The 15,320-nt window shown below is 40.8% G+C and overlaps 1 protein-coding gene across 1 annotated transcript in view; it reads right to left on the bottom strand.

Annotated features, from left to right (window-relative positions):
* NUP107 (nucleoporin 107) overlaps positions 1–15,320 on the bottom strand; it is a 38,751-nt gene that overhangs the window by 8,526 nt on the left and 14,905 nt on the right. Inside the window, exons 13-26 of the mRNA XM_069974936.1 lie at positions 14,626–14,716; positions 10,231–10,310; positions 8,476–8,535; positions 7,183–7,328; positions 6,568–6,616; positions 6,305–6,374; positions 4,818–4,936; positions 3,968–4,006; positions 2,569–2,719; positions 2,332–2,444; positions 2,072–2,174; positions 1,360–1,520; positions 423–548; positions 203–316 (exon numbers count right to left, since the gene is read on the bottom strand). Of these exons, the coding sequence (XP_069831037.1) occupies positions 203–316; positions 423–548; positions 1,360–1,520; positions 2,072–2,174; positions 2,332–2,444; positions 2,569–2,719; positions 3,968–4,006; positions 4,818–4,936; positions 6,305–6,374; positions 6,568–6,616; positions 7,183–7,328; positions 8,476–8,535; positions 10,231–10,310; positions 14,626–14,716 (1,422 nt within the window). The remainder of the gene's footprint in view (positions 1–202; positions 317–422; positions 549–1,359; positions 1,521–2,071; positions 2,175–2,331; positions 2,445–2,568; positions 2,720–3,967; positions 4,007–4,817; positions 4,937–6,304; positions 6,375–6,567; positions 6,617–7,182; positions 7,329–8,475; positions 8,536–10,230; positions 10,311–14,625; positions 14,717–15,320) is intronic.

Below are 15,320 nucleotides of genomic sequence, written 5' to 3'. Positions count from 1 at the left end.
ATATAATGTCAGAATGTCAAACAAATATTGCACTCTGCATGTGATTACCAGTGGCTGAAGCTGGATGCAGCCCTAAGGCACCTGGAAAAGCACAGCCGTGCTTGAGGTTCACTCATCTCCAGTAATTTTCTCATGCTCTTCTATCCATAAATGTGAGGGTATTTCTAAAGATTAGGTATGAAATTTGTAAAGCATAACTTACATCTCTTACATCTACCATCCAGCCTCCATCGACAAACAGTAAAACATTGTAAATCTTCTCTTTTACATCAACTGTTAACACATCCAGATGGTTCTTCCAAGTACTATAGTCCATCTAAAATTAAAAGATGCAGATTGTAACACTGACCAAAAGGATGTTCAAACCACTGAACACAAGCATCTTTTTCTCCCATTTGGCACATAAAACCAAAAATACTTGCCTCATACTTCTTTTCCTTGTGCTCATAAGCTACTTTCTCTGTGAAGGAAGCGTGTTCCACTAGTCCTGGTTTCTGGGGTGGGGAATTCATATGCTTGAACCACTCATTGAATGCTTCATGTGCTTCCTGGAAAAAAGCAACAGAAAAGATAGTAACAGACTAGACCTTCCTAAAACTCATTTAAAAGGTCTTTTAAGTGAAAGGCACACTGTAAATGTGAAAGGTCAAAGTGGCCAAAAGTTTTAGGCAACTGGGGTCGCTGTGTATAAATCCCCACTCCTTCTCTTCCAGGTTCCTTGCAGGAGACTGACTCCATAGACTTGCTATAGAATCTGTATCCTGTAGCAAGAGGAGAGCAGTGAGTTGACTATGAAAAGCACTCAGCTGCATACTTCTCCAAGTTCACTCCAATGATCGTTTGGAGGCTGAACACACAGACCCTAATCAGTCAAAACATTTCACATGTTGCAAGTTTTATTTTTAAGTGGCAGGGACAAAACTGCAGGTTATAGAACAGGAAAGGCTGAGCAGATCGATATATTAGTTTGTAGAAAATGTTTCAGTAAGACAGATCATTTGTTACAATCTGGGCTTAGGACTTCAAAGTCCTAGTAATTGATAGCTGTCTTTGTGAGGGCAATCAGAGAATGAATCCCCATTGGATCCGGAATGAGCAGAAGTTTAAAATGACAAAGTTACTTGTTCTACTAAAGAATTTTCCACAATACTATACATAAGTCAATCCTGCTCTATAACAGGATGCTTACAGATAAAACTGCTTTTTCAACATGGGCATCCTTTCAAAATTAACCGTTAGCTATAAGGAAGAACCCCCCTCCCCCAATAACCAACTGCTGGTTGACTCTTTTCTTGAATAACAGAATACAAATCAACTTCCTTAATAGAAAAATACCCCATTCACAAGATAACTCCTCACCAAGTAGGCTCTTATACACAAATGCTCCCGGATAGCATTGTCATCCTCAGCTGGAAGAGCACTGTCCATTCCTTGCTCCTCCCATTGAGAGTAAATCTCTGCTATTGAATCCGGTGGTATTTTGCCAAATACCTCTTTTGCAGCATCATGCTTCTTTGAGGCTGAAAAATATATAAAAAGTAGAACATGTCACTTTTAAAAATTGAATCAATCACTAGGTTAAACCAAACTAGCCTGATGGTTTGATGTGAAAGCACTGGTGACCCATTCAACAGAAACAAATTGGTTTACTAAAGCCAGAATAAACTACTTCCACAATATAGAGGAAACATTCCAGAGTTGGAATATTATCTAAAAAGCAATTGCAAATTTTACTAGATTTTCAGAAGTCTTTGTGAAGATTGATAAGTTACTGATTTGTAACTTATTGGTATACTTGTGGGGTAGATGTGATATTTTTTTAATTACTTTCTATGATTTAAAAAAAAATAAATAAATAAATTGACTTTCACTTACGCCCATCACATTTGGAATCAGAAACATTACAATTTAATTCTGCAGGCGGCAATACAAAATATGCTTTTACTTTTGTTTTTAATTGTAAAATGTGAAAAAGGAGGTGATTTTAATTTGGGAAACCATTTCTTAATGCTAATGTTATATTTTTTTTAAATGCCCAAAGCACAACTTGCAGAAAAATACCAAAGTATACCCAGAAATGTCCGCATAATGGCATTGCTTTGCTTTAGAGCTTCTGCCCTTTGCGCAGGATCAAACACCAGCCAGTCTATCGCATCAATCTTTGCTCTGTCCTCCTGTAAGGAAAATTCAATTCAAGGTTGATTCAATGATTTGCATTCTGATTATAGACAGGTAATATTCAGATAATGAAGGCAGAAACCTCTATAAATGAGTCTTTTCATGTTGTGTGCTGAAAATCTGGTTTTAGCTACAGCTATCTATTTATATTACCTCATTGGTGCCAGAATCCAGAGCTGGTGTGAAGTCATGATGAGAAAATTCACCTCTATTTTTCCTTCTTGTGTTTTCGACTACTCTCTTAGTAATTGTTGCAACATCCAAACCTACAAATAAAGGACATCACCAAGAATGGGGCAAGACAGATTGCTGGAATAGACTAACATTCTATACATAAACTATCAATTCCTATTGGGTGAAGTGGGATTATGTAAAATAGAGTGTAATAACCTGCTTCCTTTGCAAGCTGCAGACACTGATGGCGCTGTCCCGGGTCTGTGACATTTTCCAGAAATGCAGCATATTGAGAGATGCCCAGGTCTTGTGGAAGGTGGCTGACATAGAAGGCAATTAGACCAACTTGCTTCTCATTCACAAGTTTCTAAAGCAAAATTTAGACAAATGAGTAAACTAGATTGAAGATTAAATGTTAAACTTAAAAATACTACATCAGTGAAGAAATGGTATTGGGAAATCCATCTACACTACAACATACTACTCTAATGAAATACATAGTCAAAAAAGGAAGGGTTATCCACACTCAACCCCCTGGAGGCCTTATTGTTCAGTCTGGCACACACAAAGTTAAGTGAGGACCCCATGGGGGCCACTTTGAGGTCACAATGTACCTATTCCAGCAAGGAAGGGGTTAAGTGCCCCCTTACTTGCTGGGACGGGTGCATTGCTGGGGGGAGAAGGGGGGCCCTATTGATACTCACCCTGACATCTTTCTTTGGCAGATCCTGGCTACAAGTGTGGCAGTCTCTGCCTCTTCAAAGATGGGGGACACTGAATCAGCAACTGCAGCATGAACTAGATAGATGGCTAGCCACAAGGGTCATTGAGCCTGGCTGGCAGACTGGCTGAAGCAACTGATGTGACAATGGCAAGACAAAGGGGCAAGTTAACCATAGTACCCCCCCCGCCGAAACGGAACAGTCTGGTCCACAGGGGGTTCGTTCTGTGCCTCCCCCCCCCCCAAATGACAAAGCACACAGAAAACTGTGTGCAGTGACTGCTACCTGCTCCAGTAAGGAAGGGGTCATTTAACCTGACCTGTAAAACTGTCCAAGTTTAAAAAAAAAAAAAAAAAAAAGTCAAAAACAGCAGGGAAAAAAAAACGCATTGGCAGTTTGTGGCTATTTTCTGGCATAAAAAAACGCCAAACAGTGCTGTGTGGGGGCACCCTAAATCTCTATTTCTATTGACCAAGTCTATGAGGGTGACATCCTAGCTCAAAGTTTTCCAACAAAGTAACTAGAGACTTTTTTTAGTGAGGATTAAATGCGGAATTTGTAGAGCCATTTGGCAACTGTGCAAGCATGCTTCTTTAAAAGGAAATCTAAATTCCATCACTGAGGCCACAAAGGATGTGACTTGATGCAGACATACTCCTACTGCCTTTGCTGTGCACAATTTGTGAAACTGAAGATTTTGTATAGACCCCACCCTTAAGGTATTTTTGCAAAAATGCCTTGATCTGTATACAATCAATCTTGTGTCAATATGTGAAACCATAAACAAACATTTGGTAAATGCAGGTGCCTCTGTTATAAGTTGGTAAAATGAGAACATTAAAATCTGACAAAATATATAGATAGAAAAATCCAATAATCTAGAAAACCTTTACCTGTATATAAGTCTTTAGCACTTCCACTGATACTTCCTCCTAAAAATAAAGTACAATAGTTGCAGAAATCACAAAAAAAAATTGGGCAAAAAAAGGGGCAGATAAACACAACTATAAAGTTACAGTAAAAATTAAAGAAAAACCATTAGCGCTACATTATGCTCAGAACTAAAAGGTGGTTATGCTGCCCTGCAGCATGCACATCTCCAACCTCCTCTACCCTTCCTTTCCTGCTTTTGCTTACTGACATGCACCGATAGGACTACCTCCATGGCATTTGCTGTCTATGGAATTGCTGTCTATGGTCTGACACTTCTCCCTATTTGTAGGAAAGGGAATAGGTGCTTGAGTACTCACTCCAGAGGAAAAAAAAAAAAAAAAAAAGTGTATTCAAATAAATTGTACAGATCTGTAAAAGATTTAAATTAAAAAAAATCTCAATTCTTACAGTACTTAGCTGTTGTATGCCCTGTAGGAAGTGGTACTCTCTGCTGCCACCTATGTCCGTGATAGAAACTGTCCAAAGGGGTGGGGGGGTGGGGTTGTTTCTATGGGGAATTGCTACTGTTCATGAAACCTGTCACGGACCAAGGTGGCAGCAGAGAGAGCACCATAACACGCACAAGAAAATACATCACTTCTTTCTAGCAGCTTACAAAATGTGTACAACCTTCTCACACCAGCTGATTTGAAAACAATTTTATTTCTCCAGTACCCCTTTAAGGTGTTCAAAAGCTTGATGAAAGAAACAGAAGGACGTGATTTATTGGCTAAGATGACAGGTACTATAAAGACATAAAAGCCTCTACACTAAACACGACAAAATTAAAACGTTTTTTTGAACGTTTACCTTGGTTTGCAGTCCTAGCGTTCGGAAGAATAATATGAGATGGGTCATGAAACGGAGAAGATGACCAAGGAGCAGATTCTTTCCTTTTGACAGCCATTCACTGAATTCATCCATTAAACCTTTATTTTAAACATAAGTAAATTAGTTTGCAAATGGCAGGTTCAGTTACCAGTATAAAGTGTATGGGGGTCTCCTGAGACTTAACCGACAGATGAGGTTGGTGAAGACAGGCTGGTAGTAATGGAATTTCATTGCCCAACCCCTTCGTTCTAGGAGAGAAAAGCAATTGCCAGAGCAAAAGGACTTGGCGGACAGGAGACTTAACCGTCAGCCAAACAATCATTCGACCCAGAGTTATTGAAGGTGTTAGTCACCTTAAATTGTCAAATTGTCGTTATAACTTTCAAAATCTAAAACAGTAGATGTGATATAAAGCAAGTTTGTAATATACTATTTTAATTTATTTTTTTTTTAGTTATCATGGAAAACACAGCACTTCCTGTTTCCTGACTCTCAAAAAAAACAGATGTGAGCACTCACAGAGAGAAGGCAGTCATGTGTATGATGGACGCATTGAGCCGTGACTCTCTGTACTGGCGGGAATTCCTGGGTTTAGTCTGTTTTTTTTCAACCAGCACAAGTCAGAAAATCTGCCCTCAGGAGACTTGACCTGGATTTCTGGTAAGTTCAGCTTTGTTTTACAGCATAACAAAAATAATGAATATATATTGCAAACTTGCTTTATATCACATCTACTGTTTATTCAGATTTTGAAAGTTATAACGACAGTGACACTAGCTCTATACACTTTGCAATATTGGCAGTTCTTGTAAAATGTTATGCTGGTTGTTACAAGCTAACCGCTAACATAAAACATAAGATCACTAGAGGGTAAAAGTGAAAGCATTAACTAAACTTAGTTAAACTTCTATAGTATAGTTAAAATGTTTTTGCAAATACATTAAACTTGCCTTTTCTCTTGCAATGCCGCTCTTTTCCTCCCTGTTAAGAGCTTTGTCTAGGTGTATAACGTATAATACACACTATATAGTATATGTACACCTTGAGCCAAATTCTTCAAACTGTAAAACTGGTGTAAACTCCCCATAGCAAGCAGTCACAGTGCAGATTTAGACACTGGTGAAATGAAAGCTGAGCTGTTGTGAACAATGTAAACACAAATCAGTCCAACCACTGCTTTTAGAGCAGAGTGGTGGTTGGTAAGACGACAACTTGCTGTCAACATCGGGATGGAAAGAGCAACATATCAGGAAAAGGATGTTTTCTAAATAATTGTATTTGTAAAAATATTTAACTTGAAGAACCCTACAAGTTTAAACTGTTAGTGGAGACGGGAATACCCCTTTAAGAAAATACTGCAATGTATAAGGTAGCTCTAAATAGTAATTAAGTGCCCACTAGCTTTAAAATGTATTGAAATACAACATACTTTTACATGAATATGCCACAAATATTTGCACACATACCATCCACATCTCCTAGAATGATATACTTCTGAATAATATGGTAGTGCTCTTTATTCTCCTCCAACACCCTCTGGGGAAAATAAAATAAAAGATGGTTTCATGCCAGATTCTTTACAGTGCACACAAAAGCTAATGTTTTATTTGAGACAGAAAACAAACAAGAAAAGGGAAAAATGAACAAAGATAAGTTACAATGAATAAAATAACTGACATGCGGTGGGAATAAGAGAAAAAAAAAACCCTTAGTAAACTAAATGGCTTACCTTCTTGTCAGTAGCCTGTAGTTCCTCAAATACCCTCTCTAACGTCCAGCTAGAAAACAAAGCGATGCCGTACAATGAGAACCAGAGGCAGGCTATTTTGCCTGCCAGTCTTAGGACCCCATTACACTGAGCTATAATCTGCCAAAACAGGCTGTTTCGGTAGATTATTGCTCTGTGTAATAAAGACAGTGATTAACTGATAAAATGATCGGCTGATTATTGTCTTATTACAACCTATAAATCTGAGGCCTTAAAAAAAAAAAAGTTTATATACACCTCCCCACATTCCTCAGCTTTCTCCTCGCTTTTGCCCTTCAGAGTTGGTCTCCAAAGTGACAAGCCGCTCAGCCAACAACCGGCGGAGACGGGACTGCTGCGGCTGAGCAGCCTGTCACTTCAGAGGCTGGCTCTAAAGATCCACAGGCAGCTGCGGACAGTGGGCAGAAGCAAGGGGAACACTGGGGAGTATGGCGAGGTATATATAAACTATTTTACACTTTTAAGTCAAGTGCTGCACGATCATCAAACCATGTAATAGGCTTAGTAAACGAGTGCCGATCTAGCATTACCAATTGGGCGCTCTAATACAGCTCTTAGCCATAAAATTTCCCTTACTTTGCTTCCAAGTACTCCCTGGGCAATTCATCATCTTCTGTTGAGGAGATAAAAGAGGACCGAATTTCTTGTTCAACCAGAGTATCAACCATTACTCGGAAATGTGCCCAAACTGTGTCTTCCCAAGTTTCACAGACAGGAAGTAGCTGCACGTCAAAATAAATTCTTGTGTAAATCCACTAAGGTTTATGTATAGATGGTATTATATGTAAAAAGTAATGAATAATTTAACTTACAAATGCTGCATAACACACCTGAATCTACTTTATTGTTCTAGTAACCTTGTAACTTTAGTAGCAAAATTACATTTAAAGTGACACTGTAACCCCATTTTGTAATTTTTACATCATTAAAAACGTTTAAATGACTAATTTAGCTGTCTCCATACCTTATTTCAGATTGATCATGGTGCTTGTTCTTGTGAAAAAGTGTACTGTTATCCGCTTGTTACTGCGCCAGGCTTAGGCTTATGGTGCGTTTACACGCAACGATTATCGTGCGAATTTGCGCGATAACGATCGAATTCGAACGATAATCGTATGTGTAAACGCAGCGAACGATCAAACAAGGAACGAGAAATCGTTAATTTTGATCTTTCACATGTTATCAAATAGTCGTTCGCAAAAAATTCGCAGATCGTTCCGTGTGAACAGTCGTTCGCCGATTTAACCAATGTGCGAGATAGGCTTAAGCGTTCGCAAAACGATTTTCCGTATGATATATTGTACCGTCTAAACGCTGATAGTTATGAAAAAAAAATCGTTACTCCGACATAGTTAATTGTACGATCGGGCCAATTATCGTTTCGTGTAAACGCACCATTAGTCTCTAATGCGCCACATCGCCCCGCCCACATTAAGTGAAGTAATCACCGCATAGGCCCCACCCCCTTAGCGGCCATTGGTGTGGGTCAATCTTTAGGCTGGCCCTTCCAATGGCTGCTGAGGGGGCAGGGCCTATGCGGAGATGACGCCACAGACAGGGGCGGGGCTAAGTGGCGCTTAGCCCGTGAAGCCCCGCCCACATACCAATCCACAAATAACCACTTTTTACCAGAAAAAGCACCATGACGAATAATATAAAAGTCATTAAAGCTGTAACATTTACCCTTACACCTGAGGAGAGCAGTCAAAATGCAAAAAGGGGGTGACTGTCACTTTAAAGCAAGCGCTTCTAAAAACATTCACTAAAGAGAACTAGACAAACTACTGTATCACCATTTTCTGTATAACAAAACAGTGAGCTTATGTAAGCGTGCATCCATAATAGCTAGTTCAAGCATGAAAATCCTACCTGCTTGAGGTTTCCACTTAGGGTGGCATAAATTGCTCTTTCATATCTGCTGAACTGCTCCTGAGAAAAAAAAAGACAGATATACAAACCGTATGTTTCCAATATACACACACACCACACTCACAATCTTTAAAAAAAAGGCGTCCATAATTTTGAGGTAAAAATACGCCTGCATTTTAATATGTGCTTTATTGAAGTCAATGGGAAATTGGCCAGCAGTACAAAAAACATACAAAATAGTGTCCATAATTAAGACAATTGTGACAGATCTAAAGTTTTATTCAGATATTATAAAGATGGTGGCATGAACTGCTTAAATCTGAGGTCTCCAGTCTTTTGGGGGACAACAAGTGGGTGCTTACAGCATCCTAGCATCATATACATCCATTAACTACTGTCCTCAGCTTTTTAACCAGACTATGGCATGACGGAACTTACGGATTTATAAAAGTCTCAGGACCTCTCTGGTCGCCATCTCACAATATTCCAGTGCATTGACTATACAAGTGGCATAATCAGGCAACAGACTCATATTGGACACAAAATAGGGGAAGCCCGTCGGAAATGGAACCAAGCTCTGTCTGTAGAAGTTGTAAGTCTGTAGAAGACTAACAGATAAACATGACTGTCCGTGTGCCCTGTGCTGACTACACGCAGTTTTTGGTGACTCAGTTTTGGGCAACAGAACCAGTCTTAAATTAGTAGGTTGCTGGTATGGTGCTCATTCACATGTTTCATAAGTGCTCGAGGAAACAGCCGATATCCACTTATCTTGGCTCATACAGCATATGTCTCACAGTCCCAAGCCACGGCATAAACACTTGAATGGGAGTAAAGATAATCTGAAACTTCACTCACTTTTAGCTGTCTTCAAAGACTTTTATCCTTTGGCAATCAGGCAGTTTTCTGGCTGTGTGTAATGAGTACTGGAGGTGGCTAGCGTTCCTTCCCTTGCCATGACCTTTCAGGATGTAGGGCTCCCTTACTAAAGGCCCAATTACACCAGCAGATCTGACGGCAGATAATCTGTCTTTAGATCTGTTGGTGTAATAGGGCCTTCATGCACATGCCCTGCCTCCCAAAACATTAGGGCAGAGGAAGGAATACTAGCCTTGAGACATATGCTGACAGAACTTGTCTCTTTCATATGAAAATCCTTGTTCTACCTTAAGGGTGCGTTCACACCTACAGGATCTGCAGCAGATTTGATGCTGTGTTCAGTTATTTAAATGAAATCTGCTGCAGAAAATCAGCTGCAGATCCTGTAGGTGTGAACGCACCATTAACCAATATTCCCACCATCTGGCGGTTTCCCAGAGATAGTGATATCCTGTATGGAGTAAGGGGCCACCAGACCCAGTGGCTACCCTCATACAATAGGCAGGGTATACTAGGGTCATATTCTTGGCCAATGAGGACCATACCTACCTATGTACATTTTTTTGGATCTTTTCCTAGCTCCTCCTAGGAGAGACACTTGTTTGTATGCAAATTCACCCATGACAAAACACAGGATCCTTTATCTTACATCCACCACCTATCATTCCTTTTTTTCCTCTCTGTATACTACTATTCATGGGACCCATACCTATTAGTCAATAAAACTATATATATGTACAGGGGCCAGGCTTCACAGAACAAGAACACTTCTTTATTTGCTCTGACCCACAGACTGATATCTCCAATTAGAGTTCCAATCCGACGTCCACACACCACTGTGGTGATGCCTACACATAGTATATTACAGCTACTTACATCATCAGCCATACGCCAGCAGCAAGCTTTCCACACACAACGATATGGATTACCCTCTACTTGCTGTAATTCTCCACCTCCTTTAAGAAAAATTAAAATAAAGCTAAAACAGCTGCAATAAGTAATATTTAAGTAGAACAATCTTTTGCAGTGTTAAAATTTTTGAGGCTATACAGAATACTGCTATTTCCATTACTTTTGAAAATCCTGATCTACTAGCTTCTTCCCCACTGCATTTAGGGTGCCCTCACACCTACCGGATCCACAGCGGATCTCATTTCTGCGGATTCGAAGCGAGAACCGCTGCGGATCCGGTACCATTCACCCCTATTATAGCACATATTCGCAGTGGGATTGACATCCCGCTGTGAATATGTGCTTTAACTCCCTAGTGCCCACAGCCCCGCCGTCGCATCCCCCCATCCCGCCGCCGAGAGCATACAGTACCTGCTCGGCGGCGCGGCTGCAGTGAGGCTGCCGGCTCCGGTCGCGCTCAGATCAGCTGAGCGGGACCGGAGCCAGGAACCTCACTGCAGCCGCGCAGGTAATGTATGCTCGCGACGGCGGGCCGGAGATGGGTGATATTTTCCGAAATATTACCTGTACCACGAGCCACACCTGAGAGACAGCGGGAGATTAGGGAGGTAAATAAGTGGCTCAAGAGCTGGTGTAGGGTAGAGGGGTTTGGGTTCATGGAGAACTGGGCCGACTTCTCGGTCGGTTACAGGCTCTACGGTAGGGACGGGCTGCATCTCAATGGGGAGGGTGCAGCCGTGCTGGGGGAGAAGATGGCTAAGAGGTTGGAGGAGTGTTTAAACTAGGGACCGGGGGGGAGGGCAACTACAATATAGTAAGTAAAGACAGAGTAGATGGAGAGCTGGGCCTAGATTATGGAACTGGGGGTGCAGCGGCGGGAGGGGTTAGAATAGTCACTAGTGATAAAAGGAAAGGGAATATGGACAAATATATTAAATGTATGTATACTAATGCTCGAAGCCTCACTAATAAAGCTGAGGAATTAGAACTCATAATGGTTGAAGAGAAATATGATATAGTGGGGATAAGCGAGACATGGCTGGATGAGACCTATGACTGGGCCGTTAATATCCAGGGTTATAGTCTATTCAGAAATGACCGTAAAAATAAGAAAGGGGGAGGGGTCTGTCTATATGTTAAATCATGCCTTAAGCCTATTCTGCGGGAGGATATATGTGATGATAATGTGGAGTCTCTTTGGGTAGAAATAAGGGGAGGGACGAAGAATAATAAAATTCTTATAGGAGTGATTTATAAACCGCCAAGTATAGTGGAAGAATCAGAAAATCTTCTTATAAGACAAATAGATGCGGCAGCGAAGCAGGGGGAAGTCATTATTATGGGGGACTTTAACTACCCAAATATCAACTGGAAAGCAGAAACCTACAGCTCTAGGAAGGGAAGCGTGTTTTTGGAAATAGTAAAAGATAATTACCTTTCCCAACTAGTAGAGGAACCAACAAGAGGGGGGGCCCTTCTGGACCTGATCTTAACCAATAGGCCCGACAGATTATCAAAAATAGAGGTGGGGGGTCACCTAGGTAATAGTGACCATAACATAGTAAGTTTTCAATTATCCTTCAATAAAATGATTAGCAGAGGGGCTACAAAAAACATTAAATTTCAGGAAGGCTAATTTCCAAAAACTAAGAGAGGACCTTGGGAACATAGACTGGGACAATGCCTTCAGAAATAAAAGTACACAAGAGAAATGGGACATATTTAAGAGCATCCTGTGTAAATCGTGTGAACGACACATACCATATGGGAATAAACGTAGTAGAAATAAGAGAAATCCAATGTGGTTAACTACAGCTGTAAGGGGTGCAATAAATGATAAGAAACAAGCATTCAGACAACTAAAACAAGAAGGTAGTGGGGAAGCATTGAGCAACTATAGACAGAAGAATAGAATGTGTAAAACGCAAATAAAAGAAGCAAAAATAGCAACAGAAAGAAGGATAGCCAAAGAAAGTAAAACAAATCCCAAAATGTTCTTCACCTATATAAATAACAAAAGACTTAAAACCGAAAATGTTGGTCCCCTCAAAAATAATCTGGGTGTAATGGTGGAGGGGGAAGAGGAAAAGGCCAATCTACTAAATACATTCTTCTCTACTGTATTCACAGAGGAGAATCCCATAACAGACGATATGACTAGGGATAATGTTAATCCTCCCATAAATCTCACCTGCCTAACACAACAAGAAGTGGGGAAACGCCTTAAAAATATTAAAATCCATAAATCACCGGGCCCAGAAGGTATCCATCCTAGAGTTTTGCAAGAATTAAATACTGTGTTAGACAGACCGTTATTCCTATTATTTAAAGATTCTATTACGACAGGGATTCTTCCACAGGACTGGCGCATAGCTAATGTGGTACCAATATTCAAGAAGGGGTCAAGGAGTGATCCTGGAAACTACAGGCCCGTAAGTCTAACATCTATAGTAGGTAAAGTATTTGAGGGGATTGTAAGAGATGCTATACTGGAGTATCTTAATGAAAATAATCTTATGACTCAGCACCAGTATGGATTTATGATGGATCGGTCCTGTCAGACTAATCTGATCGGCTTCTATGAAGAGGTAAGTTATAGACTGGACCTGGGGGAGGCTGTGGATGTTGTGTATCTGGACTTTTCAAAGGCATTTGATACTGTGCCGCATGAAAGGTTGGTCTACAAAATGAGGATGCTGGGACTCGGGGAAAACGTATGCAAATGGGTAAGTAACTGGTTGTGTGATAGAAAACAGAGGGTGGTCATTGATGGAACATATTCAGATTGGGTTTTAGTTACTAGTGGGGTACCACAGGGGTCAGTGTTGGGTCCACTTCTTTTTAATATTTTTATTAATGATCTTGTAGAGGGGCTACAGAGCAGAATCTCCATTTTTGCAGATGATACTAAACTGGGTAAAGTAATCAGTACAGAGGAGGATAATATCATATTACAGAGGGATTTGGAGAAGCTAGAGGCTTGGGCGGAGAAATGGCAAATGAAGTTTAATGTGGATAAATGTAAGGTTATGCATTTGGGCCATAGAAATAATAAGTACAGTTATGTGCTAAATAATAAAACACTGGGTAAAACTACTTCCGAAAAGGACCTGGGGGTATTGGTGGACAGTAAACTCAACTTTAGTGATCAGTGCCAGGCAGCAGCTGCCAAGGCTAATAAAATAATGGGATGCATCAAAAGAGGTATAGATGCTAAAGATGAGAACATAGTTTTGCCTCTTTATAAATCACTGGTCAGACCACACTTGGAATACTGTGTACAGTTTTGGGCACCGGTATATAAGAAGGACATAGGTGAACTGGAGCGGGTGCAGAGGAGGGCAACAAAGGTCATTAAGGGAATGGGTGGGTTACAGTACCAGGACAGGTTATCACGCTTGGGGTTATTTACGCTAGAAAAAAGACGTCTTAGGGGCGATCTGATCACAATGTACAAATATATGAATGGACAGTACAGAGATTTTTGTAGTGGTCTTTTTACTCCTAGGTCTGTAACAATGACAAGGGGGCATCCTCTACGTCTAGAGGAAAGAAGATTTCATCATCAGCATCGACGAGGGTTCTTTACTGTACGAGCGGTAAGACTGTGGAACTCTCTGCCACATGATGTTGTCATGGCTGATTCAGTAAATAAGTTCAAGGGAGGCCTGGATGCTTTTCTTGAAAAATATAATATTACAAGTTATGGGCATTAGATTTCTGGTGATACGTTGATCCGGGGATTGTTCTGGTTGCCATTGCAGTCGGGGGAGGGGGGGGGGGGGGGGGGGGGGGGGGGGGAGTTTCTCCCTGTGGTGGGGCGTTTGTCTTCTGCCCCATAGGGGTTTTTCGCCTTCCTGGATCAACACAGTAGGATTTTCCTAGGTTGAACCTGATGGACTCTTGTCTTCTTTCAACCTTATTTACTATGTTACTATGTTACTATGTTACTATGTATGTAATGGGGGGGGGGGGGGGGGGATGTGGCCGGGAGATGGGGGGGGGGTGGGGGAGCAGATGTGCCGCCGCCGGGGATGGGGGACGCAACGGCGGGGCTGCGGGCACCAGGGAGTTAAAGCACATTCACAGCGGGAGGTTAATCCTGCTGCGAATATGTGCTATCATAGGGGTGAATTGATACCGGATCCGCAGCGGTTCTCACTTCGAATCCGCAGAAGTGAGATCCGCTGTGGAGGCACCCTTAGTCTGGTTCTCCTGAAACACCAGACTGATCATGCAGTCCCAGTGCAATATGAGTATGTGATTTCTCTGCAGCCAGTGAAAGAATGATCAAGAAAGCCCTTACCATAGGAAATGACACTCGCAAAGGAGACTGATTACCAAGAAAATGAATACCACCTTTAGTTATGTTTGGGTCATGATAAAGCTTCCATCCCTCTAATGTAGCCGCTCTCCAGGCTTGACCACATCTTTTACATAAGCGCTGAGCCTAACAAAAGGAATACAGTATTGTTAGTTATTCTTTAAAAGAAAAAAAAAAAAAAAAAGAAAGAAAAACTGCATCAAATGGAAGACAGATTATCCATTTTCCTTCAACTAACAAAGCATAAGTATCAGATAAAATTTGGGATGGAAGTGATCCTTTAAAACTAAGGGCCCTATTACACGGGATAATTATCGTGCAAAAAATCGTTAAATCGTTCGAATTTAAACGATAATCGTTCTGTGTAATCGCAGGCAACGATCGAAAAATTGTTCTTATGTCGTTGATTTAGATCGGAACCTAAAATTCCGCTGTAATTCCACATTTGCTCAAGTTCCGCATTTTTTCACTAATCGTTCAGTGTAATTGCACATTGTTTATTGTTTTTCTGGGATCAGAAGGAATGAACGATCATAGTAACGATCGTAACTTACGATTATCGTTCTGTGTAATATGGTGAACGATTTCAGGTTAACGATAAACAATCTCGTTTGCGAACGTTAATCGTTAAAATGGCTAAGTGTAATAGGAACCCTAAGACTACGCTTTAGAATATGTGCTACAAAAAGGGGATCCAGGTTAGATTTCAACCAAGATTTCATTATGAAAA

The sequence above is a fragment of the Dendropsophus ebraccatus genome, chromosome 1, assembly GCF_027789765.1.
Source record: "Dendropsophus ebraccatus isolate aDenEbr1 chromosome 1, aDenEbr1.pat, whole genome shotgun sequence".
Taxonomy (NCBI): Eukaryota; Metazoa; Chordata; class Amphibia; order Anura; family Hylidae; genus Dendropsophus; species Dendropsophus ebraccatus.
Note: the sequence above shows the minus strand (reverse complement) of the source record. Positions and strands in the feature narration are given on the sequence as shown.